This window comes from Cynoglossus semilaevis, chromosome 16 (genome assembly GCF_000523025.1).
Source record: "Cynoglossus semilaevis isolate Cse_v1.0 chromosome 16, Cse_v1.0, whole genome shotgun sequence".
NCBI classification, from domain to species: domain Eukaryota; kingdom Metazoa; phylum Chordata; class Actinopteri; order Pleuronectiformes; family Cynoglossidae; genus Cynoglossus; species Cynoglossus semilaevis.
In genome coordinates this window covers 7,972,484-8,000,479 of record NC_024322.1, presented here as the reverse complement: position 1 = coordinate 8,000,479, position 27,996 = coordinate 7,972,484, and the positions used below count along the sequence as shown (strand labels likewise).

Sequence of the window (27,996 nt, the reverse complement as noted above, 5' to 3'; positions counted from 1 at the left end):
TCTGGTTAAGTTTTTGCTACCAATAAGAAATAAACTAACTTTTAGATTTTGGTGTTTCTTTTTTCGACTTATATTTGTTTATTGTTCCTTTATATTTCTCATTTTGTATTATATTTGGAATGTATTTCACCTCGTCTAAATGTTGCCTAATATTGTCAAGCTTTTTCTTCAACCAACACATTAGGATTTTGTAAACCTTCAATGAGGCTCTGTTAAGCTAATCAGGTCGTAAGTACAGATTCTGATCAAAGGTGTTCAATGAAAAGCACAAATACGACAGACTGAGGCAGGAAAAAGGAAACTAGTGCTGGGATCACAGACTGGGAAGCTACACAAGGAAGCAACAACAGCTGGGAGACGAGTCAAAGAAACACAACAAACTGGCAGTTAGTGCAGTGGAGAGTGGGCCTGAATACAAAACCACTCAGGTGAGAAACCTGGTGCAGGTGAGGATAATTAGCAGCCTCAACGTGAACCTGCTGGTGAGGAGCAAAACAAAGCCAGGAGTGGAAATGTTGGTCGGTGACAGAAATACAGGTAGGTGCCAACCATTAAACAGAAAAGAGTGATTTATTGTTTATTTGCTAGCAGTTGTCATGACCTGGGAATGCTAACAAGAGGGTTAGCACTATGTGACTCCACTAAACTTGTTTGTTTATGTGTGTTTTGCTGAAATTATAGATATACATATTTTCTGAGTAACATTAACCTGTTGGCTTCCTTTGCTCCTGCTGTTTCTCCTGTTTTGTGTCATTTTCATGTCAGTTTGTTCTTTGGTTTGTTGCTATATTTTAAATGCTATTTAACACATTGTGTATATTGTGAATTATTTCATAATAATCAATTAGCCTCAAAGTGAATACAGTTCTTTAGAACTATAGACTTCTATAGAGTTATTTTAAACACATTATTTTAGTCATTATACAAGTTAGCCGACCACAAGGTTCTAGGTTTTTGTTCATGTAGTTTGTCTCTCCATATATCTCTATGAGTTAGTGTGTTTTCATAGCTTCCTCCCCAACCTCATTCAATTATTTTGAATTGCTACTAAAAACAACAGTAAACCGCAGATAAATCGCTGTAGGTTTCGGTCATGCTGATGCAGTTCTTTATTAATTTCAGCAGAGGGCAGTGGTCAGCTGCAGTGGAACCTTTTTGCTCTTTTCTGAAGTCTCTCTCTGTAGTGCTGAACCATCAAAGTCAGACGGTTGTAGTTTTTTTAATTTTTTTTTTAAAATTTTATACTGTGTATAATTACCTTCTACAGCCAGCCAGCAGAAACAGCAGTGGCATGTTTTTATGCAATAAACCCACACTTTGATGAAGTGCTGTTCATTTGCAAATTAAAAAATTTGTAGCGTGGATGTGTTCTTAAAACACACACAGGCAGCAGAGTTAGTTTTAGGGCACTTTTTTATATTTATTATAAAATAAAAACTTTATATGCATATAAATATGAGGACAATTACATTAAAAAGCCCGTTTGACTTTCTGTTAAAACCTCATGTAGCTCTTTGGAATGATAATTTACAAACTCCAAACTCCGTACATATGCTATGAAACCCCAATCTGGAAAGGAGTCATTTCCTTTACGTCACACCCTCTTTAGGTAGTTAGCAGAGAGTAACAAGAGGTTTTTGGGGTGAAAAGGGGAGAACCACCCACCCAGGGCTCAGTATTTGTGCTGGATCAATGAAGATTTCGTTTGAGTAATCAGTGGGTGGATGTGGATTCATCATGAGTTACTATGAATAATATATTGTTGCTATGCTGTGCATCTCATTCTGCTAATGCCTTAAAATGCATTCAAATTCTTAACCTTATTAATTCATAAATCCAGTTTGGGGTCAGGTTGGACAGTTTGGCGGGCCGTATTTTGCCCGTGGATCGCCAGTTGAAGATCACTGCTTTATATTATAGATATTTTGAAAACCTAACCCTCTGTTTGTCAGTCGTCCAGTTCCAATGGGCATAAAATTCCAAATGTAGACATTAAAATGTTTTCTTCCTAACCTGATGAAGGTTTGCTTGCATTAGTAAAATTAGACTTTGTTGTTGTTGTTGTTGTTTGTTTTTTTTTTAGCTTTTGCTGCATTTTTTTGTTTTCTTCTTTACCCACTTTTTCCCTGACGGGGGTTTGTGTTTACATGAAGCCAGTTTTCCTGAGCTCTGCCCTTGAGAATACACCAATCAATAATTTCATCTTTGGCTTTTATTATTTTTGTGGGTTCTGGACTTTGGCTGAGTTACAAGCGCTCTGCTCCGTCGACCGTGAGTCGTGTTTATCTGTTGTGACACACTTTGATGAGAACATTCAGTAATCATTTCCAACGTTACAGAGTCCTGTCCTGTTTGTGCAGCAGCAGATGAGGCTAATGCTGTTCCTCCAGGGAGGTGCAGAGGGGGGTGAGGGGTGGGGGCAAGAAAGAATTCAATATAATTTGTTAATTAAATGGAATAATTTAATTACAGTAACTTCCAAAGCATTCATCAATATAATTGTTTCTGGAGCAGGGGCCGACATAATTGAGGTTTAAGTGAAAACAAGTCCGTTTCTAATGCGGGTGTAATGTGCTGACATAGTCCTCCATTCGTTCCTCTCTGTGATCCTGCACCGTGCCATTTCTTTTTTCTTTTTTTTTTCTTTCCCACTCGCTGTTTTCCTCCTTTGATAGCCAGCCACGGCACATCAGCCAGACCAAAAACATTTATTACAGCCATTTAATTTAACCTCTCTACAGGCAGGGACATGACGAGGGAGATGATAGTGCAGCCGCCCCAAACTCAAAGACTCCGACTGTTTTCACTGTCTAATCTGATCCTCTCTGTTGCCCCCTGTTCATAAAAGACACCAAGGTATTAGTCTGACTCCAAACATACCTCTGTCATTTTAAAACTGTATTAAATTTCACTGCAAATAGACTCTGAGTCATTCTCCAGAGTCAGGAATAATAAAACATCATTTCCAGTCTAATCTGCCTGAAGAATGTCCCAACTGTGTTTGAAGTCGACGCTGCTCTATCATCTGGGAGGAGAAAGAGGTTGTTTTTTTTTTTTTGTAAGTTCAGGCCACTGAGGTAGAGCGCACCGAGGGTTGTGCACCTTACAGGTGTGCCCTCAGAGCACACAGACCCAGCCTTGTTCCACTGCAGAGAGAAACCAAAGGAATTCATCTGCTGCTCGGAGACTTCACAGGACTCACAGTGTGTCCAGTGTGTGAAGTGAACAAAGACACACTTGATCAGCAGTGATTCCTGCTCTCTGATACAGACCACAAACTCCTGTCAGTACGGGTTTATCATTTCTGTTGGAGAGAGGTTTGTAGAAAGTGAGACGCTTGTAATCTGTGTGATTTGGACAAATGTGTTTGGGACGGAGACGCTGACAGTGAGTGGAGATGGCAGATATGTTTTCAAAATAAGACCTCCCCTGGGTGGTTGGGGGTGGGGGGGGGCAGCAGTCCTGTACAGTATGAAACCAACAACATATTTTCTTTTAAAGATTGTTTTTTCTTATCTTTAGCAGTAGGTCTGCTGATCATTTCCTTTGGTTGTATTTTAGCAATCCTTCAGCTGGAATCTAATATCTATTTGATTTTCTATTTTTTTAAAGCTGTGTTGTTATAGTTTAGGTCACATTCTTGGCAACTTCTCTCAATTTTCCCTGCGTTATCCTTTTGCTCTCCTGATAGAATTAAGCACTGCCCTGTTCAGTGTAAAAGTCTTGAGTGGAAAACAGACCAATTGATTATAGAGTACTTACTTATACTTGCTATTGTATACAGATTAAATATTTTGTGTAATCAGCCGTAAATCCAAAATGCCTAAATTATTTGTAAAAATCTTTTTATTTCTGAACCAGCTTCCCCTCAGTGAAGTTATAGAGTTGTAGTGAATTATACGACCTAATGTTATCCTACATCTGAGAGGAGTGCACTTAACCGCTTCTTAGAAACTTTGTGGAAACATATACTGGACTCTGGATTTTAATATTCTCTGAAGTCAGTCCTTCAGCTCAATATTTCCCACAGACACTGGACTCTATTCTGACTATTGATCATTGAGTTAAACATTAATTTGCCAATCATTTTTTTGAAAGTGCAGTCATTTATCAGTGACACCCTGTTCATGAGCTGCAGTTCTTTGTTTTGTACCAAGTGGAAAAAATGAGTCCCTGCTCTATTTGTCAAACTTCTCTCTTGTTGTTTTTTAATGGTGTCTATTAATTTAGCAGTGAAATCTGTCCCTTTTCTCTGAACACGGTGGTGGTGAATAAGCTGCTGAACAGCTGTCCCGGCTCTGGAGGATCATATGGAAGAATGCATTAAGGGCCTTGTTTGAATATTCCCTCAGATTTGGAATAATCAGGCAGCTATTCAGCAGTGAGATGGCCACGCACAGATGCCAGAGCACAGCTGAGAGGAGGAGGGGGGTGCTGTAACACACACACACACACATACACACATAATGCGACGGTTTGAAAAGCGTGAATAATGCAGGTGTGCTTTATTTTTGTACGCCGTTTTCATCGTACACAAACTCCTTTTGTCGAGAGGAGTTGGTAGAAGCTGCACTTTGCAAGTTTCAACTTCCATTTCAATCTTGATTGGAACAAATTTTCAGTGACAGAATTGGCAAAATCTTGCCCAATTTAGAAAAGTTCAGACAAACCAAAAGTTATTGTCAGAATTAGAATCTACGTTGGATTAGGCCAGGAAAAGGTGAACTTTAGCCAAAAAATAGCTAAACTCAAGACCATATGCTAGATTAAACAACACAAATAGAACTAAACAACCTAGATAATTGTAATCCCGGAAACAATACATATTTTGTCAACTTGAGCTAAACTATGTGGAAAAAGTAATCAAAAATAGTTTGAATTGCACTTTATAATAATAATAATAAAAAGCTAAAATATTTGGTAACTCCTCGTGCATGAGGTTGTCTGGACGCCTTTTCCCAAAAAGCTGGAAGATGCCAGTTAAGGTACTGCACAAAATCGTAACTTTGTTGGTTAGTAAATGTACAACCTTTTATGGATGATGTTTTTTTGCTGTATTTTTGCACATTCCCTCTCCTTTTTCCCCACTCCCTTGTTTTTTCCCTTTTCTTGTTCAAGGTGATCCCAGCTTTGCATACAGCTGATTAATCTCATTGCACAGCGGCTCACATTGATCACAGAAATGATTAGAAATGCATTAGTCAGCAGGACTGTTTGGAGTAGCTTGTGTTTAAGTGCCAGTGCCAGGCCCTTTTTTCCATAGGTGTCCATGTTTTAATTCTGTTATAAAGAATTTTGCAAATGGATGCGTGCATGCCGCCCGAACACAGCATCAAAGCTTTAATGCTCACAGACATAATTCAATCTCCTGGATGGCACACAGGCCTGATGGACTGTGCAGAGGAGGCTTCCCTGCTAAATTCATTAGGCTAAAAGTTGATAGATTTCAGCGTGTGAGGAGAGCGAGAGATGGCGGCGGGTACCGTCATCTGTGTTTGTGTTTGTTTCCAGTGTATATAACAGTTTTGATACGGCAGAGAAACGATGATGAAGGCAGGCTACTGTATCAGGGGTGACCGTCTGGTCACTGACAACATCTCCTTCTGTGATGGTGTGGACTAGAATGTTTAGGTACAGTAGATAAAGAAATGTATTTAGAAGAAAAATATATTTAGTTTGTTTGGAAAATTAATAATAATCCTTGGACAGAAGGATCCAGAAGGACCCATGAGTTGTTTGTTTTTTCAGAATCAACAGAACATGTGATGCAGTCAGCTGTAGGTCCATTATTGCTTCCTCTCTAAACTCCTGCAAACGACGATAGTTTCAGTATGAAGAGATCAAAAGTCAGAGAAAATTATAAAATACCTTAAGACAGTAGAAATAAATACTGTAAATATAATTTACACAAGTGATAGTAGCTAAAATTAATTGAGAATATTTAAAATGCATAACTTGTTGGTTTGTTAAATGCTGTCAATTGAAATAAGATACTAGCAATCAGGTAATCTTGAAGCTGGTGTTGTTTAAAAAGGACATCAAAAATATCAAAGATTCTCTTGTTTAAAAAAAAATATAAATTCCCAGTTTGATAGTTGAAATACTCTAGTTTTTAGGGTTAAGGTTGTGTTTTGTTTCTTTTCAATTAGGTGTACATATCAGGTTTTGTTACTAATGTTTTTAAAGATTGACACTGACACATGATGAGTCGATTCACACTGACCCACTGCGGCGCACGCTAAATCCAACATTAATAAATGCCACCAATTAACATCCCCTTTCTTCAGTTACACTACTTTTCATAATTAGAGCCCACAAAATGAAATACATCACGTTGAATGGGCTGCTTTCATCCACATTTCTGAAGCCTTTCTTCATTTTCCCTGACCTCAGTGACTAGCTGCCCCCTCCTTTAGCTATGACTCACAGGCCTCCTTTAATGAGAAGACAAAGTCCTTCTTTATCCGCAAATTTGTTTTCGTCTTCTTTTATTAAAGGTAATGAAGGTTCAAGTTCACTGCGAATTCCTTACAGGTCTTTGTTTTTAAGGTAATTTACTATATTTCATTAGCTCTCTTATTTTAACAAACTCCTTTAATTGCATTAACTCCTATTTAGAGTTAAAAAATTGTGGAATATCTGTGACAGGATTGATTGCTCTAACAATCAAAATTAGACAATATAAGGTGGGTCAAAAAAATGCAAAAAGACAAAAAGCTAAAGACATTTTTTTTATTATGAAAAGGGGTTTCATAATTCAAAAAAGTAGTTAAATGTAGTTAAACATGTAGTTTACGACGTTGGCAGAGTTGTTAGGCGTTTTACCTGTATGAGGTAATGCTAACATGTTTCGTATATACTTTATATAATCTTTATATACTTTAATAATCAAATGTTTACCCATATGAAATGTAATGACATTTTATTGCCATTTTGAAATGTCAAACTGCCACCTAGTGGTGACAACAATGCATATCTTCATAGCCTGAATAGAGTCAATGGAAATTGTATCAAGAAAAAGTCCATGACATATGAATTAAAATCCCACTGAAAAGGAACAAATGTTGTTTTTTTTTTAACTTAAATAAAACTCACCTAATCTTATCGAGTGACCCTAATGCCAGGGACTGTGTCAGAATTTGTAAAAAGTAATCAAAAATGTTGCTTATACCAACTGTTTTCTACAACTGCCTGGATAATAAAAAGCACTTGATTACTTAGCAAAGGGACACCTTTACAATTAAAAAGCATCTCCTCCTTCCAGCAGCGGAGGTGCGGCCCTTAAGGGTCCCACCAAGACAAATCCTGCCACATGTTCAACACTCCCCCATTAAAAGCCTGGGGAAATTAATGAGCTTCCATTGGCACCCTCACAACAAAGGGATCTATAAAAGCAGCCTTAATGTTCTCGGGGAAACTTTACTCTTCAGTAGTTCCCAATCAACCGGTAGCAGCAGATTTTGTTTTATTTCCCCTGTAACCTACAACCAACGACGGGAGCTAAAAATGCAACTCACTGCAACTTTACCATAAATGTTATCCATAATTGGAACTGTTTTAATCTGGTTTTAGTCAAAAGCTTTTTTTTTTTTTGTCAATAATTAACAATGTTGGTTTGTCAAAAACATGCATAGCGTAAATAATAATTGAGCAGTTTGTTTCCTCCAACTCATAGCGCTGTGGTAATATTGCTAAGCAATATATTTTTGTTCTGTTATTAGGGTTCAGTCAATCACACCCCACAATAATTAGTCATAAAAAAGATTTGGTATCAGTACATCAAAGGTGGCTGGCATGTGTGCTTTTGGATTTCCTGCTTACTGACACTTGTCAACTGCTTTTGGTGTCATTACTCATTTAATTTTTTTTTTACCATGCTTGAAACAGTGAGCACCCTTATTTGATTGTGCTGTACACTAGCACGTTTTAACAAAACTTCAAGTTATATCCTTTGTTGATTGATAAATTCAGTGTATGAATTTTAAACATGTTCAGATTGTCAGTCTATGGCTGAGGAGCAGATGTATGCTACAATTGATAAAAGGTTTGTGAGGACTGTTTAATAATGTTGAAGACAATCGCCCGAATCTTGAAAGCAACTCCCTGTACTTTCAACAAGCCACCATCAAGATGCAAAGTCATGATTAAAATCCATCAAAATATATGAAGATAAATTAGGAGTTTTACCTTTACAAGTTTTTCCATTTAGTTAAGTCCATCATTTGGGTTTTATTTTCCCAAATGAAATAAAGGTCACACATATTGATCTCTACTGATTAATCTGCAGTTTTGCTGTGATTAAATCAAATGAAAAAGTTTGATGGCATATTGTTATAAATATATATATGTGCATAGTATATTCTACTTATGTGATGCTATAGTGTAGTGGTTATCACACCTGCTGTACACACAGAAGGTCTTGGTTTAGAGCCCCAGGGGAACCATATAGTTAATCCTCATGTAAATCACTTTGAACAAAAGTGTCTGCTAAATGCATAAATGTAAATGGACTATAAAACTCCACAACTTGCAAATACATGGGTAAATACAGACAGAGGACAGTGTTGCTGCAGACAACACTTTACATTTCTAGTGTTAATGAAAGTGAGCAAAAATGACAAAAAAAAAAAAAAGTTGTAAAATGAGCAAGGCTTACTTCACATTTTGTGAACGTGGACGATCACACTCGAGGATGTTGTCAGCACCGACATGTCTCTTCTACCTGCTTGTAGAAAATTAAAAAACAGTTAGGAATCAAAGAGCAGCGAGCTTTGCAAAAAGGTATTAATTAGAACTTTATTTATGCAGATGCTTGGCCCATTTGCATAAAAAGCAATTCCACAGATGGGTTTATGGCAGTAATGACTGTTCCAGTCTGCAATAAAACATCTGCTTAATCACAACAGAGGCAGTCAAACAGCGGCTGCGGAAACAGGCTGTCCTAGTGCATCTCAAAGAAGAGTCTGTCTGGACAGGTTAGAGGAGAAAATAAACAGTAAATAAAGAGTTTATGTATAAGTTACAAAGGTGCTCAGGAAGAAAGTGCTGGTTTAAAGACTGAGTCAGTGAGATGTTCGAGCGATGCAGACACAAATAACCTGGAGATTATATTAGTGTTTTTGTTTTGTCTTCAAAATGTTTTTCAGACATAAAGGCCTTTTGTTACAATGAAAATAATTATATCAGAATTCCAATGAGGAGAATATAGTCAAAGTTTTAAAAGAAACTTGGAGTATTGTCCTTTTTTAGGTTTGTGGTTTTGGTCATAAATCTGGGTTTAAAAAACATTTTTATATAAAGTTCTGTTATAATTCCAACCAACTTAGTTTTTAGAGATGTGGTATACTGTAAGTCAGATTCCTGGATTTATTTTACTTATAATTTTTATTTCTCTCTTTCTGACTCCTTCCAATCCTCTAATAATGTCACAATGTCTGTATTTTTTTTTTACTTTCTTACCTAAGAATGAACTTCTAGATATCTTTGTAAAAAGAAACCTGACACCTAGATGAATTTCCATATTTTTCCATAGTTCTTTTTTACCACAAAAAACCTAAAGAATTTAGAATCTTAGGAATTTGGGAATTAGTTAGGATTTATTTTGTTTTTAAAAACTAGGGATCAAATCTCCAGTTTATGTTTTTTAACATTTTATTTTTTAATTTTTTAATTTAAAATTTTAAGAATAATTCTGACTATTTGTGAAAATCTTTATCTTTATCTTTATTTTTTAGATTAAGAAGATATATTTTCAGTTTTCTAAAAAAACTAGACTTCTACAATAATTCTTTCATATCATTTTAAATTTCTTCAGCATTTCAGATTAAAATGTAATGTCTGTCAATTTCTTGAATTCAGTGAAAGTCAACGATTGATTTCAAAGAACAGCAGTGAGGCAGTGAGCCAGTCTGGACAGGTTGTAGTGTGGGAGAAAAAAAAATAGAAAAAAGAAAGTTCTGTAAGAATGTTGTTCAAAAGAACAGTTAGATAAAAGACTGTTGTCTTTGCTGGTGGTGCTCTTAAGTGGTGTTGAGGAAAAGAAAAGAAAAACAAAAACCTATCATGTTGGCAGAACAATCCACTCACTGTGACTGAGGGAGAATTTCCTTCCAAGTCCAGCCAAGTCTTTGTCTGTGTTTGCCAACTATTTTGAAAATATTCCACTTTGTGTGTCTTTAATCCTGGAGAGCCTCGCAGACTGACACACAGTGTGTGTGTGTGTGTGTGATTGCATGTGTGTTTGTTTTTAGTTTAATAGTACATGTTGAGACATCTTTTTTAGAAATACAATATTGTTGTGGGGACTTGTTGTCTTTGTGGGGACGGTTTGCAGGTATGTTAAGGTACAAGATTACGGTTGGTTTAAAGTTAGGACAAACATTCAGATTATAGTTATACGGTTTAAAGCTGAGCTAGGGTGGTAGAGGGCTGGGTAATGCATTATGTCGATGTGAAGTGCTCACAAAACACCAAAAACGGTGTGTGCGCGTGCACAAACAACCTCCTTACTCACACGCACACACTCTCACACACAGAGGGAGAGAAGTGTGGCTGCAAGGTCACTGTGAGTATTGATAAATCACCCAGCTGTGATTCCCTCCTGACAGCTCAAACTAACATCAAGCTGGATGGGGGAGAACAAAAGACCATCAAGCGGCCTCCTTTTTCCTGACACTTTTATTCAATCACGGCCAGATTGCTTACGACAGCAGCAGCAGCTGTTTGGTCTTCATCTTTCCCCATTTGATAAAGCGTGTCAAGTCATATTTCTGTAAGTACTTCACCTCGCCCCATACTGCGAGGCTACGCAGCCATTCGGCATATGCACATTCCACATGAGGGGAAGCGTCAAATAGGTCAGGGAGTAATGACACCCCTCTGAAGGTCGCCCAGGAGCTGCGGTTTGGGAGTGGGGGTAGAGGCAGGTAGATGTGTGGGTGGGGAGGGGGGGAGGTGAGGGTGACGACAAAGCAACAAGCTGAAGGTCAGAGATAAGACCAAGCGCAGAGATATTGGAGATAAAGCAGCAGAAATTAAACAATGAGGCAGGGCTTTTGATTGTGTGGCTGTGATGTGTAATGGCAGATCAGAAGTGTGTGTGTGTGTGTGTGTGTGTGTAGGTGTGTGTGTTTGTAGAGGAGACTTATTAGTTAGTGCTCATGACTGTTGGGCTCCAGCGGTGGTTCAAACCACTGTGTTGCGGCCCAAAGTGTGAGACCATCAGGTGTGACGTAAAAAATGATCCAATTTCTCGTAGATGGTCCTAATTATTATTTATTTAGTATAAATCATTTGTTTTAATTGAAATATTAACAGGCACAACAATTAAACTCTCTTCCATAGGTATCAGCAGGTGGCTACAAAAACTAAAATGTTGAAGAAGATTTGTTTGACTTTCTTCAAGTCCTGTGAGATTCTCAGTGTTGTGTTCAATTAAACTGGCCCAGGCTTCTTAACTACACTGAAATTATAATATATCATAAAAATAATAAATCATTTTATTGACACTTCTCTGTGAAATCCAAGATAATAATTCCAAGTAATTCCAGAATTCCACTTCTCTTTCACTGAATTCTGAGGGTGTGGCAGTGGAGTAGAAGGGCAGCAACAGGCTGAAGGTCAGAAATAAGAACAGCTGTAAAGATATCAAAGATAGGCAGCAGAAATCAAACAATGAGGGACAGGCAGCAGGGCTTTGATTGTGCAATTGTGTTGTTTATGGAGGAGTTGGGAGGGTGTGGGGGTGTTATTCTGGGATCACCAAACCACATTTGTGGCTCCTCTGTTGACCGTGCTCCTCAGGGGACCAAGGTCAGTGATAGTACCAGGAGAAGTATTTCAGATGTCCATTGTGTTGTTGGTTATTGGACGTGAGGAACTAAACAGACATGAGACCACATTTCACAATAGGCTTTTAATGTGAACATTCAGATGACATTTACAGACCTCGTTTTCCTGTGTGAGTGTCTGATAACAATAACAGGAGACTCAGTTTGTTAGGGCCTTGTTTAAAAATAACAACTGAAATGATGATGGGCATTACGCAGCTCTGTACTGAGTTGGTCATTAAATGGTGTAAATACAGTCTGGCATTGGATTACTGTGATGATGTTTAAGACGTTCTTCCTGTTTTCTCATTCTTCCGGATTTACATTAGAATTCTAACTTCAGTTGTCTAACTTATTATTTTCTTGCAAATCTCATATTAAAGTTAAAGTAAAACAAAACACTTTAATTTTAGGATATTAAATGTCATTAGATGTCATTTGTTTAACCTCAATTTTATTATAAAAAAATTAGTTTGGATTTTAAACTTTCAATTTTCTTTAAGTGCAAATATTGACTTTTCACTAATATATTAAATGTTAAACTAGACAAATAAATAAAATAATAATAATTAAACTTGAATCTTATAAAGGTTGGTACTGTCATGAAATAGGATTTTTAAAAACTTGATGCAACTATATTTCTTTCCTCCTTATAATTTTTCATTTAATCCAGACAACCCTTCACTGCTTGTTTTTTAAATAAACATACAGTACAAACTATTTGTTCCTTAATGGTTTTTAAATTACACACCGCTTTAACATAGTCAAGTGATGGCAGTAAAAATGAAGGATTATCACAAATTTAATTTCACATAGTCCTACAGTATGTTTTCATGCTGTCATGGATCACAGTGTCAGTCTTTTGCTCGTTTCACTGCACTGGGAAGATTAAAATTTGGTTTGGAGTTTTACGATCCCCAGATGTGTCCCAGGTGTATCCAGTTGACTTTGTCATTCCATGACTTTTCTTCTACACTGCCCAACTGAAGGTGACACTTGTACTTTTGAATCCCATTCCAACCTACTGGAGCGTCCTACCATAGATTTTAGTGCCTATGATAATGTTCCTCAGGAAAATGCTGTCAGTTTTTCCAAACCTCCATTATACCTGTATCTGGAGCCAACAGCTGATCAAAACATGACGGTGCCTGAAGAGTAAAAATTAGAAAAGCTTGATGTTAGCAAAAATAGGGGCAAAAATATAAGCAAAAATAATAGACAGTACACCCTTTTTTAATAAACATAGCTAATTAGCAAAATGAAAGCTAGCAAACAAATCGCTAACTGATATCATTTTAGTCCTTACAAATGTAAATGTTTACCAATATAGGAGCACATTTGCTAGGAGGACTAAATGAACTTAGCCTATAGTAATAGAAACGCTCAATACAAGTTTTCAATACTGCCCCTTCAATCTGATACCTTCCTTTATCCTCCAATACGTCGCGGGCTGCTGTTGCTGGCGTGACAGTATCCCAGTTTAGGGCATGTCGCACAAATTTAAGTTAATATTTGTGCTTTGGATGGGCTACAGTTGTTTTTTGTACTGTTCTATTCTGAAATTTTGATCAATATCGGACAGATACCGATGTGTGTTGGATTGGGCCTTCCCAACTATAGGATACGCATTAAGAAAAGATGAACCCCACTTTGGCAGTTATATCTTTAGATAGATTGTTACAGAAAATAACGTACAATAAAAAAGTTCAGGCTATAAAAATCTGTGCTACAATTTTAACCCAGCCAGACGAGGAACAAGCCTTTATTAGAATGAGACTCATGCCACCAGAACCTGCACTACTAATGCACACTGTGTCACTAGGTAGACACTTGCCCAGCTGTTCTAGTCACACATGCACTGAAAAGCTTTTGACATGAAATGTGTTTAGGGATCGCCTCTGCAGTATCTTTGCTCAGAGAATGATAAGTTCCCAAATTTGGAAGCTAATTTTTGCCAGTATGATGGCTGCTTGTTTCGAGCAGATACAGGCATGAGAATCAAACAAGGATGATGCTTGTAATAAAAGAGAAGAATAAGAAAAAAAAAATTGGGGCAGCTCACTACTGTGCTCAGACTTGGCCTGGCTCCCAGGAATGCAGTTAGCTCGCGTACAATCACTGCCTATTCACGATGGCACAGCTGTTGTGGACATATGTTCCCCAACAAAGGAGTAGGACATCAACCAGGCACACCTTGAACAGGTTAGCAGATGAATGGCGTCTGCCCTCATCTCGCTGCATTTTCCCTTGCTCAACAAATAAGTTGTTCTCCAATGGGGACTAAACTTTTGCAGTTCACTCGTCTGTAACAAAGGGAAGAAACACTGAACTTTAAACACTGCGATCTATAAAAACAGATGAACAGTGGATCAGTGGTCTTACATTAACCTTATGTTGGACTGGACCGCTGCATGCCTGACAATACAGCCTTCCAGTGTTGGGCCATTTTAGCTAAACTGTTGAGAAGATACTGATGAGACCCAAACATGCATGCAGCTGTCATAATGTACATGTTAACCATGAGAATTGGAAGATGAACCCAACTATTATGCACTTTATATGCAATGTATGCACCTGTTGTTATTTACACACACTGCTGGAAAGCTTTTTCATTTCACCAAAGAATTACGAATTTAAAATACCATCTTAACATCAAGTATGTGTTTGTTCAACAGTTGCATAGCAAATAAATAATGATGAGCTCATCAAGGCTGTTGAAAACGTCCCAAGAGTCGTGTTTTGACATATTTTGGGTTTTAACAACAACCTCCCAAATTCCCACAATGTATAGCAATCTTGATGTGCTGCAGTGTATTCTACGGTCCTGTGTCTTAAAGGTCCTTATTGGAACAAACTTTGTTTTATGCCACCTGGAGAAAAGAACCACGTATTTTTGTTGTTGAATAGTAGTATAAAACAAATCAAACAAAAACTGTAACTTGGAAGTGTGGTTAATAACACATCTTTTTATTCGGATCAGCACAATATTTTTTATTATTCCTAATGTCATATCAACGCACATTTCTAAGTTTTTTGCTATTTTTTAATTTTTTTTCTCCTGACAATGAATTTTTGAGAAAGGGTAATGGGCAATAATCATGGGAAAAGTTGCATACAAAAGCCACTGTCCTTACCCTAATGTGAGAGAAGATAACATTTATTCATGGCTGTCTTTCATCAAGGAGCTTAAAACCCTTAAAACTTTCAATGTAACCCCAAATTATATGCATATTGAGCTGACCTCCATAATCACCCTTTTCTCAAAGCCATGGAGGGGGGTTGTGATATGCAAAAACGTGCATATCCTTCTGCTCGCCATTCAGACAAATTCAGCACTTTTGGTTTTTACAGCCATCCAAGGGTGATGGCGTCCGTCGTTAATAGATAAAGAGGCTTCTCCATTGGCCCGGAGGTCACAGAGTGGATGTGAAAAGTTTAGACACCACTGCCACAATGCCAGGTTTAATTGATGAAAAGCATTTAAACCAAGTTATTTACTGTAATTCCAAGACTTTAGATCGAATTTAGATCTTCTGCCTTTTATTAAATATTTACAATTTGGTCCAAATCACAAGTGTATCAAAGTAATGACAACAATGGATGGTGAAAACTTTGGATGCACTGTCTAAACCTCTGCCCATTTGTTAAAATTGATTAATCTTTACAATTTTCTTTTTTTACCACATTTAAGAAATGGGTTTTGCTAACCTTTGTTCAGAAGTGATTGGTTAACATCATTGTTTTACATTGAAAACTCTGCTATAACTGGGTTTTCTAAACTATTTTAGATCCACTGCTTTGTGATGTTTAAAAATTATTCAAGCTGTTCTGCTTCTGCGAGCAGAGTGGGTTAAAAAAAACATTGTGACAAGCACTTAAAATTCATTTGATGCAATGTCAAACACTTTCAGATCACAAGCCCGAGACAGATCTAGATAACTGCCATCCATTCCCACACATTATCCATTGTTAACACTGGCTCTTTTGTCAGCCGTCTCTGCAGCTATGACCTATTAGCTTTAGTGAAGTGCTGCGAGGCCACAGAGCGATGTGAAGGTTGTTCACCCATCCAACAGGGCCATTTACAGGAGAGAGACCCCAGAGCTGAACCACGGCAGCTCTCTAATGACTCTATCAGCCACACTGATGGGAGCAAATGGTGCCAGGAGATTTCTGCACATTCCCTGAGCGTGCATTACATTTTCTCTGCCTGTTTCTGTTATTGTGTGCTAATGGTAATGCATGTAAGGTACACTGTGAGGCACTTGACTCTACAGCGAAGCAATATCATCTTTTTCTCGGGTGGAACTGCTCCTTTAAACTAAATATAATATTATTCCAGTGTTATATCACTTCTTTTAAAGCCACTTCAAACGCTCTGAATGGCTCTTTAACCTAAATAGAAGCTCGGTATAATTATTGTGATTTTTGAGGGAAGTGGGACCAATCTTGCGCCTCAATCCAACAATTACAGGAAACTGTGTGTAAGATGAAAACAGAATGTGTGCTTCCCCTTTTGTAAGATGCTGCAAAAGTCACAGGAGTATTCATTAGAGGCCTTTGTGTCCTGTTTGAAACAGTGCTGTTAAAGGCTGTAGCTGTGGGCATCTCTCTGAAGGAGATATAATGATCCTCCAATTAGAGACAGAATCATGAGACCTGTTTATTAGTCCTAATTCATCCTCACCATTGTGCTGAGCATATCACATACCGTGGAGGAAACGCTAGAGGAAAAAAAAAATCAACAATTTGCCCACCATAATTACAGATCTATTAATAGTTTCACAACAATGACAAACAAAGCCATTCACATCATTTCCCACTGTCAGGAACAATACCACACCACTGTCAATGTGTCCATTAAGGCCTGCATTTGTACCAGCGACAGTGACATGCTGCATTTCAAAGATGACTCTGAGCCTCCTCAGATAAATGAACAAGAATGGTTTTGGTATTATTAATTCTAAATGGGTTTTCTCAGACCTCTACATTTGAGGCTTATCTTACAATAACAGGCTTTTGAAGCCATAAAGGTATTTTTAATTAGGGTTGGAAAAAAAAACCCCAATGTATTGTTGAGCTTTTTATTTCAGTCGAGTCCTCAAAAAAGAAGGAAAAAAAAAACAATAAGACAGTGCGACATGATGAACAAAAAAATAAATATATAATTAGCTTAAAATACACTAGTTGTAATTTCACAGGGTTGTTTTAACATCCTAGAGAAAGCGTCACCTTCTTTTCCAATAGCTCACTGTAAGTACTGGATACTGCTACTGAACTAGTTCTGAATTTGGGATATGGTTTAAATCTATATATTATATACCTTTTGTTTGCTGAAGGGAGTTGAGGATTATGGTTGGTTTATATTTATCCAAGTATGCATTTTTATAGTCAGTCTTAAAAAAGTATGCTTTTTTAAGACTGACTCAAATCAGTGGATAAATGTGCATTATTGTCACCCCTCATAGCTAGAGAAACGTCACATTTGTGTTATCTTTTCAGGATATCTAATATGGTGGTGACAAAACAAGTGACTCCACAGCATCAATGTGCAAACAAGGTGACATCACATGGTGCTTCAGTGTTCCTGCTTTTATCCAGACTGGATGTGAACGTCTCATGGAAACACAAGGTAAGAAAACAAAACAACACATTATCCACACAATGACATTCTGATAGTTTAGCTACGATTTATAGCTCAGCCATTTTCACATTACAAAACTGTGTCTACCACAAATATTTGACTTGATTTGCTTGAATGGTTAGTGGATTTAAATTTTTCAAAAAGCAAAGGTTCCTATAATGACACGAAAAAATGCAATTCTGCATTAAATGTTGGAATTCTCACGAAATAGCACTGAGACAGAGTCATATTTCAGATTTAAATTTGAGAATTTTAAGAAACCTGCAATTTTCAAATTCAATAATATTTGAAGTCAAAGTTTACTACCTTTGCTACCTCTATGAAAAATAGCTAAAGTAAAGGAGTCAGATTCTACAGTTCTCTGGAGAAAAAAAACTGTGTTGACATGACCATCACATTAGTTTCTACTGCTGGCACCGGCTTCTTCCTAAACTCCATCATATTAGAGGCCAGAATGAGGCCACTTTGTTGGCAGAGCAGTGAATACGTGAGATCATCTTTATATTAAAGGTGAAACTGGCTCAGCTCCTGCCACAGCAGCACACTGTCACCTGAACAAGGTTATCCCAAACTTTACCTTGGAATTTTGCTTAAAAATCCTTCCTGATACTATGACTATATAAAATACTGCAGTGTTTCAACATCTGATAAACTCTAGACTTATTGGGTCTTAATTCTTTAGGGCAGGGGGGGCCGGTTTGATGATACAAAAACTATCCTGACATACTGGAGATCCTAGGTCATTCTGGATATCCTCCATATGGATTTGTTTTGGTGAGAGGTTATGGCTGAGGACATTTTACATCTACTTCATCTAACACCAATAAATAAATAAAATAAGCCTAAACTTTAACAAAAGTCCACAAGCCTTTATTTAGTCTTTGTTGATCTTTTTAAACTATAAATTTAAAAAGATGACAGACAAGCTGACCTTTAAAAAACACAGTGATTGTTCTGTAATTTTCCATCGTGTTGTGGCGTGTTTTATTATTATAAATGTGGTGTCAGCTGTAACATGTTAGAGGGAAGCAGCCTTTTTATTTATTTATTCTGCTCTTGTTAGACTTTTATGGACAGGAAATGGCTCTGCAGTCAAGTTAATGACAGAGAGTCTGACTTTATCTTGCTGCAAAGTTGTATTTACTTTTGCAGTTGTGTTTTATATGTACATTCATGACATGGTTTGGCAATAAAAGTTAATCATTAATTGTAAAATGGTTGATTATTCTTACCGTCTCTCAGCACAGTCTGCCATAAATACTCATGTGGTGAAATCATGTGTTTATAAGGCGTCCAGACTAAATGACGGACGGAAGCTCTCGATTTTTTTTTTTTTTTCTTTTCCTTTTTTGGGACAGAGCGGCTCTTCTTTGGACAAATTAATCTGCAGTAAAGATGACTTAGATCAACTTTGAAAAACACCCAGATTAAAACCCATGGAATGATTACAAACGGCAGCCAGAATGACAAGTATTATCAACAAAAATTAATCAGGTGCATCTTTTCATGAACTCAATTAATAATGTGCAACAACGGGGTCTTTTTTCCCCTGGAATGAAAATTAATTAGCAGGGGAAGGTCACTGGGAGATGCTGACATCACTCATCAGGCCGCCATGGCAGTTCTAATTATTTGTCTTCCAGGCTTGACTGATCAAAAATTATTGCCATACCTGAGCAACATTTAGAAAAAAAAAAAAGAAACTCTGTTTAAGGCGCTTTTAATTAGACCTGCTATTTGATTAATGCGGTGTAAGCGCTCGGGATCGGCCCTCTTATCAGCATTTCTGACAAGTTTGCTGGCTATTGTTGTGTGAAAGACGTTTCACTGACACTAACCGACTGTTTAGTATCTAATGCCTTCAGTTTAGTTGCAATTAAAAAGCTATTTACAGCCAGCCGCCACTTGTTGATATTAATATAGATGTTGTAAACTTTGACAAAGCTCTCCATATTGATTCTTGAAATCAACGTGTCATTAAGTGCTTATGAGTAACAATGACTGTCTAATGTGGAGTGAAGCTTAATAAAGAGCACGTTTACAGTTGGGGACAAAATTATACATGTGCCTTTTTTAAAGCCCTAGACCTGCACATAAAAAACTTCATTCAGACAGCTAATTAATTTAATTAAGCCGAGGAAACACCACATCCCCTTTAACAGTCTTTGCAGATTTGGAACGACAGATTACAGCAGATTGGGATCAGAGAATACTCGATTTGTCAAACAAACAAAAGCAGAATGTGTCAAACGCTCAAGCAAACTGTGGGTTACCAGTCCAGATTAGGCTTTGATTCTGATTGTGTCTAGCTCGCTATGGTTCATATTTGCGTCTTAATCCCTCACATACATACGACATAGATTTTGAGAAATTCTTCCGACTAGTGCAAATTAAAGCAGAAAATGCCAAGCACCCCAAACTGAGATGGAGCAGGGCCTCTACTTTATATAGTTCTTACAATTAAAACAACTTATATCAAACTAAAATAAGAGCATGCATAAACAAACCTAATTATTTTGAATGCATTCAAAACATATGTAAATCATTATAAATTCAATCAATTTAAACTAAAATAAAAATAAATTAATAAATAAATAAGGTTCAGTTGAAGACCTCTGCCCGACAGCTTGGAATTTAATCTAAAGCTAATGTTTATCTTTCTTTGTCTAGTCCTTTGTGAATTTGTTAAACAAAAAGGAAAAAGATTGAAAACATTGCTAATGTTCCTGCGTGTGACAGTTACTGTATTGTATTTGATATACATTTGAACATATATCAATTAAACATTGTCCCCAGCTGTTTCATTAACAACGCTTGCATAGTGAGGATTATACCCAACAGGGAGTGTAGTTATTACCCAGTGCTGTGTCATATAAAAACACAGTCTGCACACTTCCTGCCTGCACAGACTCTTAAGGAGAGCCAGCATAGACGCTTTAAGGTCCCACAATTTATGGTCATTTGTCAGCTATAATTAATTCCAAAAGACAAAGGTCAGAGTAGGCCAGCATTATTACCTAACCTTTGTCTGATAACATATCTACCAGCCACTGCCGAACGCTGGTCACACACAGAAAGCCGTGTTATGATCAAGGCTTTATCAAGCTGTTCTTTTTTTTTTTTCCCCCTCTTGCACAATTATTATGTTGACTTGTTGCCTGAACTATCTCCGCGCGCCTTACTACATCAATTCATATTACCTGCAAATTAGCAAAGTTCTACTTTCAAGCTCGTACTACGTTTGATCCAAATAGACTCTAAATGCCATTTCTGTTCCTATTAACCTACGGATCGGTGTGGCAGATATTTTCATGAGGTTGCTGCTGGTGGGGGGAAAAAACACCAGGCTAATGGCTGAGTTGTGACAGCGCTATTCATGATGATTTATGATTCTGTGTTTAAGTTGATTACTCCACTGCTGACTCGGAATACTATTTCAATTAGTGCACTGAAGGTCACTCCACGAAATCCCTCCATAATCTATTCCTATTAACACTAATGCGCCGAGTATCCATATCTGTTCACCCTTGTTGATTCAAATCATCCCCACTCCTAACGGCCAGCTTGTTTACTAGTTTACTGGTTCGGACGTATCCTAGATGGTAATTTTCTCTCCTCTGTGTATCATTAATGTTTTCAGTCCTGACACATAGCTGGGAGGGACATCTCAATAGAGCCGGGGTGCATTTTTATAGCCTTTATTATTTCTAATTTGTTTTACAGATCAAGTGATATTTATGCTGAATGAAATTGATCCTGAAAAGCCCTATAGGCAAACGGGGCGGTAATATTGCGAGGTGGAGGGAAAAGCAACCAAGTCCCCATTACTTGTCATCAGCGTGGAACCAAAATAGCCTGAGCTTGATCAAAATTTTAGAGGTCTTAAATTAATTTTACATCACTTTCATTCAAACTCCCACTCAGCCATGCAGAGGAGGAAATTAGCTACCTGTATTTAATCTAATGTGCTGCCTCTGTAAAGCGCTGGTGGACATGATAGACTTAATCAGTTCCCACTGATAAAAAAGAAAACGAAAAAAAAAAAAAAAAAAAAACCTCACCAGACATGCTTAGTGAGGAAGAATGGATGAAGTTTCAAAGACAGCCTCTGTGAGCTTATTACCTGGAATGAAGGCCAGCTTTATTAAGCTGTACAAGAAACATTAGTAGCACAATAAGGCCCCAGTGGAAAGCTGCTTTTTCCTCCATACAGAAATCACTGTATTTTGGGAACAAGAACATGCCATAAAAACAAAAACAAACAATTTTAGAATTGATCACAGTTTTTAAAATTCTTTTTCATTTATGAACACGTAAAAAATAAATTTAGCATTTGTGCTAAATACATGCATTGGACAAAAAGTTTGTACTACTTGTATCAAAAATTCTGGCCATGTGTATCCTATCAAATTACTAGGTAGACTACCACATAGACTACTGTTGTGGTGACCCCTGATGAATTGGAAGACTAAAGCTGAGGTCACCAACTGTACAGTATTTCTCAGAGGACCAGATTTTTTCTGGACAGACTCATTGGGGGCTGGACACTCAAATACACATTATTATTTTACTTTTTTTATCATATTGTGGGCCTGACTGGACAGTTTGGCACGCTGATGATCACTGGCTTTAGTTTATGTCAGTAGAAATATAAAAAGAAATATATAAATATAAATATCAAACAGGTCAGGGAGCAGGCAGTAAAGAATTTGTTGAGTTTGCTATATTTTTGTTGAGTTATCTAAAAACATTTGACTAAAGAATACAATCAGCAGCAATGTGTTGGGAACTTGGTTTGGTAGCTGTAGTAGTTGCCTGTAACCACAGGGTTTGGGGTTTTAGACATTTTTAATCTACATGTCGTTCTCTCAAAGAAACCTAAACCCAAAATGATGACAGAGCTCGAGGACACCATGGTTGTAATGGAAGGCCAAGAAACATGAGTTTTCCTTTCTTATTTTCCTCAACTCTTCAATGTTCATATTCTGATCTCATCAACTGCAGCCTTGGTTTGATTGGTATCTGTAAACGTTGGACCACCACAAATATGTGTCCAATTTAAACAGACCAACAGAACTTCTGTTCCAGAAGGGTCAAAGATTCAACACATCTTACCCAGTGCATTAAGACTACAGGCCGAAGACAGGAAACATCATTTTTTTGAGTGAAGGGTAAAAGTGCTGACATTGTCACCAGGTGATGAGACTCTATCCGAGGGATAGGTGAAAACACTTGGGCACAGTGACATCAATTTTCGAGATGATTTAACTCTGTCCTCTTGTGTTGGAGGGAGGAAACTTCAGGCCCCTGATTTACCTCTGATGACAGCCACGCGGCCCCCGAAACAATGTTTCCAAGGCTACTAGCAAATGACGAGTGGTCACGTCTGTACAGCCGTCCCCATTGGTTTGATTTATGTGACCCGGATCCAATAAAAATGGCAATCAAATCAACCCAGCCACTTTACAGGTAGAGGGCTGTCTGATTGAGTTGTCGAAGGCATGGCTGAGGCTCAGAATGATTATGCCAGGAAACGGAGAAGGGTCCATCTCTCCGCGCCCAACAAGGACACCATACATCTCCCCGTGCAGCTTTCCTACTCCACTGTGAAATGTATCCAAAATAACTGCACACCTACCGCTCGCCTGCCTCCCCTCTCTGAAGGTTATTTGTCGTCTGAAGGACTCTGGCTGTCAGAATATGATGAATACCATGTACACAGACAAGAGCAGCGTCAGGTCCAGGATTAGCTGGAAAACTCACTGATCTGTGAATAACCTAAAAAAGAGGAGCTGAAGATTAGCAATGATGCTTTTAGGAATGATCCATCAAACTCAACTACCTCAGTCACTCAAATGAATCATCTCGCTTGATTCCTTAACCCGGAGGAAGAGTGAGAGGGTGCGGCGCTACCCCCAGGTCACGGAGATCATTTTGGGGATGTTTATTAAATCAGTGCTATCAATTTCCTTACTGATCATCTTTTATCTGTCCTGTCCTTGGGGGATGAGTTGAGCGCACAATGATGTTAAAGGTTGAAGGATTCAACTTATGGCTTCCCCATTCAACCTCCATAGCTGCTGTGGCAATATTGAATTACAGCCATTGCCATAACATACAAATTGATACCTGAAATACGCCTCCGCACTGAAAGGGCCTGTCACTTCAGTTAACTCACTTCCCTTAAAGGAGCCAGTGAACAACGCAGAACGAAAAAGAAAACACAGACAAACAATCATCATGAGAACTATTTGCCTTGGCTTTGAACTAATGACAATTTAGGCAGGCCTGTTTACTGTGCATGAGGAAGCACACATTCAGGAAGCAAATTGGATCAAAGTACAAGCAGCTGCTCAAGTACTTAGCTGCCTCGATAAGCAGAGTGAAATCACCATCATTGTTGCATTAGAGTGACTTGCTGCAGTCACCGCCAGGAAAGGAGAGACAGGAAAAGGAGAAGGGGAGGTTGATAGTGTACCAGCTCCATGTGTCATGAAGGAGCTACTGGCCAACAGCCAACCTGACGGAGAACAATTGGACATCACCGTTTAGTCTTTTTCTGTGTTGGAAACACAATCACCTCTGTAGAGAACAGAATGCACAACAGGTAGAAACACATCCTCTGGAGTGAAGTGTGAAAAAAAACACATCTTGTCCACACGTCAACTGTGGGTGGAGAGAGTTGTCACTATTGGCACATTTAAATTAAATGTAAGTTACAGACCAGATCATCTGAGAGTGTACAAATCATGTTAAACTTATTTGAACTGAAAGCTTTAGCTCTGAATTAGCTACAAAGTTATTTTCTTTAATCACCTCACCTCTAATTTCTTATGTATTTTATTCAGCCTACAATATGCTTTAACAAAGTGTAATTAACAAATGAACACCGTCTTTGTGCTAGGTTTAAGTTCAGTAGATACATTAGGAAATTTTGTCCAAAAAACTGGTATAAAATTAGATGCAGTTTTTGATTTGAGATGTTCAGACACATGCCACAGAGATAAAACAATTAACAGTTAATCACTGGGTAACCTTGTTAGGTTTTAGACAAAACAAATCAAATGTTTGTGTTCATTAGTTCATTTTTAGAGATTGCGGTAGAGATTGTCAAGACAAACTTTCCTCTGATCCAGGGAGTCTGAAAGGATCATCCCAAGTTTCCACTGAACTCTGAAGACCTTTCCTCCCCGGCAAAAAGGACATGTGTGAAAGTTCAAAGATTGAGCCAGTTGGAGAAACATGCCATGCAACAGGAAATAGCCATTCATTGATTTTGTGTGTGTCCAGAAAGATCAATTTTATTCTTCCTTTGTTTTCAGACTACAATGCACTAAAGCTCCTGCTGCAGCAGGATGTGTTTGGTACAAGCAGCAGCCAAATGAAGCTATAAATCACGTGTTGGAGCAGAAACACACAATGTCATCCCCCACAGACTGCATGCTTTACAGCACGGCACCTCCAACTCCTCCGTTCTGCTTTCGTTCCGTCTGCACAAACAATCTGACAATGTCCGACAAACCAATCAGTAGGAATGACAAAAGAGGACAAGGACAACTTGAAATAAGTGTTTAGAGGACTTCAAACACCGTTGGAATTAAAACAGGTGTGTTCTTATTCTCACATCTCCAAGAACAAACGATGTTACAATGTATGTACTTCCACGCATTGTTCCAGTAACTTTGACCATCAAGAACCGTTGTCAAGGAAAGGGCATTCAGTGGAAGACCACAGCCTTAAATGAACTGAATTACAATTCAAACATTTAAAAATAGGATATTTGAGTACTGAATATACACGTCCTGTAACCTAAAGCTGCAGGTGATTATAGCATGATTATTTAAATTTCTAAAGGTGAAGATTGGTGAAGACGGATCAGAACACATCCATATATTTAAATTAAGTAGCGACACAGGAAACACAAATTTAGCATGAAGGGAGGGGCCAAAGATGACCAGGATGAAAGTCTGAACATTGAAGGGTTTGGGATTGTAGCACTTGTCTTCCATTATATAAATGTTGTTTGCAAAACCTTTCTCTAGAAAAAACATATTGATTAATGTTGTGTCGGGGTTGAGAGCCATAAAGATAAATAACTTTTGTATTTTAAAAGAAACATGCTTACCAAAAAGTTATTTTGCGATACCTTTCAGTCTCTGGTACTACGTTCCCACAACTATTTACCGTTACCTTTTCCCAGTTTCAGGACCCGAGTTTTAAAAGTGCATTTACATACACGCAATATTTCTGCCGTGCAGTCTACTTCTTCAGAGTTTGCGTGTGTGTGTGTACGTGAGAACATTTGCATTCGTGCATGAACTGACACTTCTCTAATTGTATTGCTCTGCCGCTATCTGCCGTCGGAGTTAACTTGTAAAAGTGAAGTCTCAAGCAGATTCCCAGCGTCTGCCTATTTAAGATTCATAGAAAAGACCATCCACCCCAATCAATATCTACTTGAGATTTAAGTTGCATTATGTGTCCCCTTCACAGGCATGATTTAAAACATCAGCACAAAGTATTCTTAATTTTATTGCCCGCCGTAAATTAAAATTAATGACGCTGACATCCACAATTAACAATGAAAAATGCAGATTCTTATAATTACTTTAGCAGTAATATTGTTTTCAGCCCGGGCTCAAGGTGCTCCTCGCGTGCTCCTCAACATTCAGTAAAATACAAAAAGACAGCTTCATTACATTTTATTTGCTATAGGAAACAAAAAGGGGTCTAACAAAAATCCACAGCTCATTGGGGAATATCTCGCCATGCATAATTAAGCAAATTTGATTGGAATTAAGCATGACTTTCTTTTGGTCGCGTTTTAATGAATGCAAATCAGGCATCTACATCCCTAAGATTAATTTCAGCCAATTAAAAAACAAAGCTTGTTGGAAAGTGTAAAAGTGTTCAAAGCAGGGAAGCAAAGGTTTTTCTCTCTCTCCCTCTGCCGTCGTCTTTCTCCGTCTCTCTCCTCAGTTCATCTTCATAACTTACACTCAAGAGAATCCCCCCTCCCTACTTTGATCATTACCATGAAGGTACAGACAAACAGTATGAATTCAAATGTGGCAGAAATGCACTGCCAGGATCCCCGCACTTTTTTAATCTCCAGTGTGGAGCTCCTAATAGATTCTTCACACAGTTATTGTTTGGCTGCTGCTTTTTTTAAACACTGACATCGACTGCTGCCAAAATCCAGCCTTTATGTGAAATGAGAATTATTTGATGATGAGCACAAATGTAGGAAAAGTCCTCCATCCTATTACTTTGTCAATAATGTTCTGGCACCTTTGTCGCGTGTCTGCCCAATCACCATGCACGTATGAGTACAGAGCGATGCAATACCAAGTTAATACATGTGTAGTGCAGGCACAGAGGCATTAAATACCTGTAAGCTAAAAAGGCTCCAGAACACACCTACAAAATGTTTCACACATCAGAGTTTGGTCCCGTCTCTACTCATAGCTGCATATCATTAGCTTCATAACATATTTAGTCATATTTTTTAACTCATTAAGGAGGTTATTTCCTTAACAGGATTATTAGCCTATTTATCAGCCAAAGCTACACTGTAGAGTTAAGTCATTCACAATTGGCACTTATATTCAATTCTAAAACCACCTAAAGGCACACTTGGTGCTTGAGTCAGTGGACTTACCTTTTCCACTGGTATCTGCAGGGTTCCTGGTAAGTTCCAGGTTCGACTCAACTGCTGTTGGTTTGCTGATATGGTGATTTGATTCTCCTTTGTACCACCAGTGGTAGGCGTACCATGGTTTGAGAACCAGTATTATACGTAGGTAGAGATGTTGACACCTCTGGGCTCCCTCTAATCTGTCATCTCCATTCAGCAGCCCCAGCTGTATTAAAATATTGATACAGCTTTGTAGTTTCTCATTTCTGATGCAAAGGCAAACTTTTAGAGCATTAAATATGTCATCATTTCTGGGCTTCTGACAGCACAAAGCATGACAATTATTCTGCATTAGTTTGCCCACAGTAAGGTTAGCACAACCTTAGATCAACCTTTATCAGTGTTCAAGAGCATTCAATCCATCTGACTTAAGCACTCAGGAGATCTCATCGTGGTATTTTCCATGTGAAGGCTCCACTGCACAGCGGGGCCAGTGACAAATAACAGAGCTCACACCAATAATAAATGTCAGTGTCAGCCAGTGTCTGTGCTTTTTATGCGTTACCGTTGGTCTCATTAGGACCACCTTGCATTTGCTCCACCGTCCTGAATGTGGTGCCGTTTTTTTGTTCACCTATCGATACGATAAACGACGACACTGAGTAAATCCTGATTATTTAGAGAGTCAGACGTAAATGCTAATGATTGAGGGCAAGCAGGCACCTTCAGGCTAATGCTAATCTGCTCGCACGTTGCTCGGAGAGTGCCGCGCACGCATCGATTTGATCTCTCACATCAAAAGACAAACAGTGGTGCAAGTCAGCACTTCTCCAGTCAATGTCATTCCTTGAAGTGATTCCCCCCACATGTGCACCGGCGGGGGGAGA

At 38.1% G+C, this 27,996-nt stretch overlaps 1 protein-coding gene across 19 annotated transcripts in view; it reads left to right on the top strand.

Annotated features, from left to right (window-relative positions):
• Nucleotides 1–249: 249 nt before the first annotated feature.
• dachd (dachshund d) overlaps nt 250–27,996 on the top strand; it is a 182,601-nt gene continuing 154,854 nt past the window's right edge. For 3 of the 19 annotated variants that reach the window (XR_001761270.2, XR_001761271.2, XM_025063851.1), the window contains exons 1-2: nt 267–537; nt 17,331–17,460. Coding sequence is in view for 15 of the 19 variants with exons in the window: in XM_025063851.1 (XP_024919619.1) it covers nt 17,341–17,460 (120 nt within the window). In the remaining 4 variants the exon portion in view is untranslated. Of the gene's footprint in view, nt 538–17,330; nt 17,461–27,996 lie in introns of all 19 variants that reach the window. The other 16 variants (XR_003052200.1, XR_003052201.1, XM_017039798.2 and 13 more) reach the window with 12 other exon arrangements.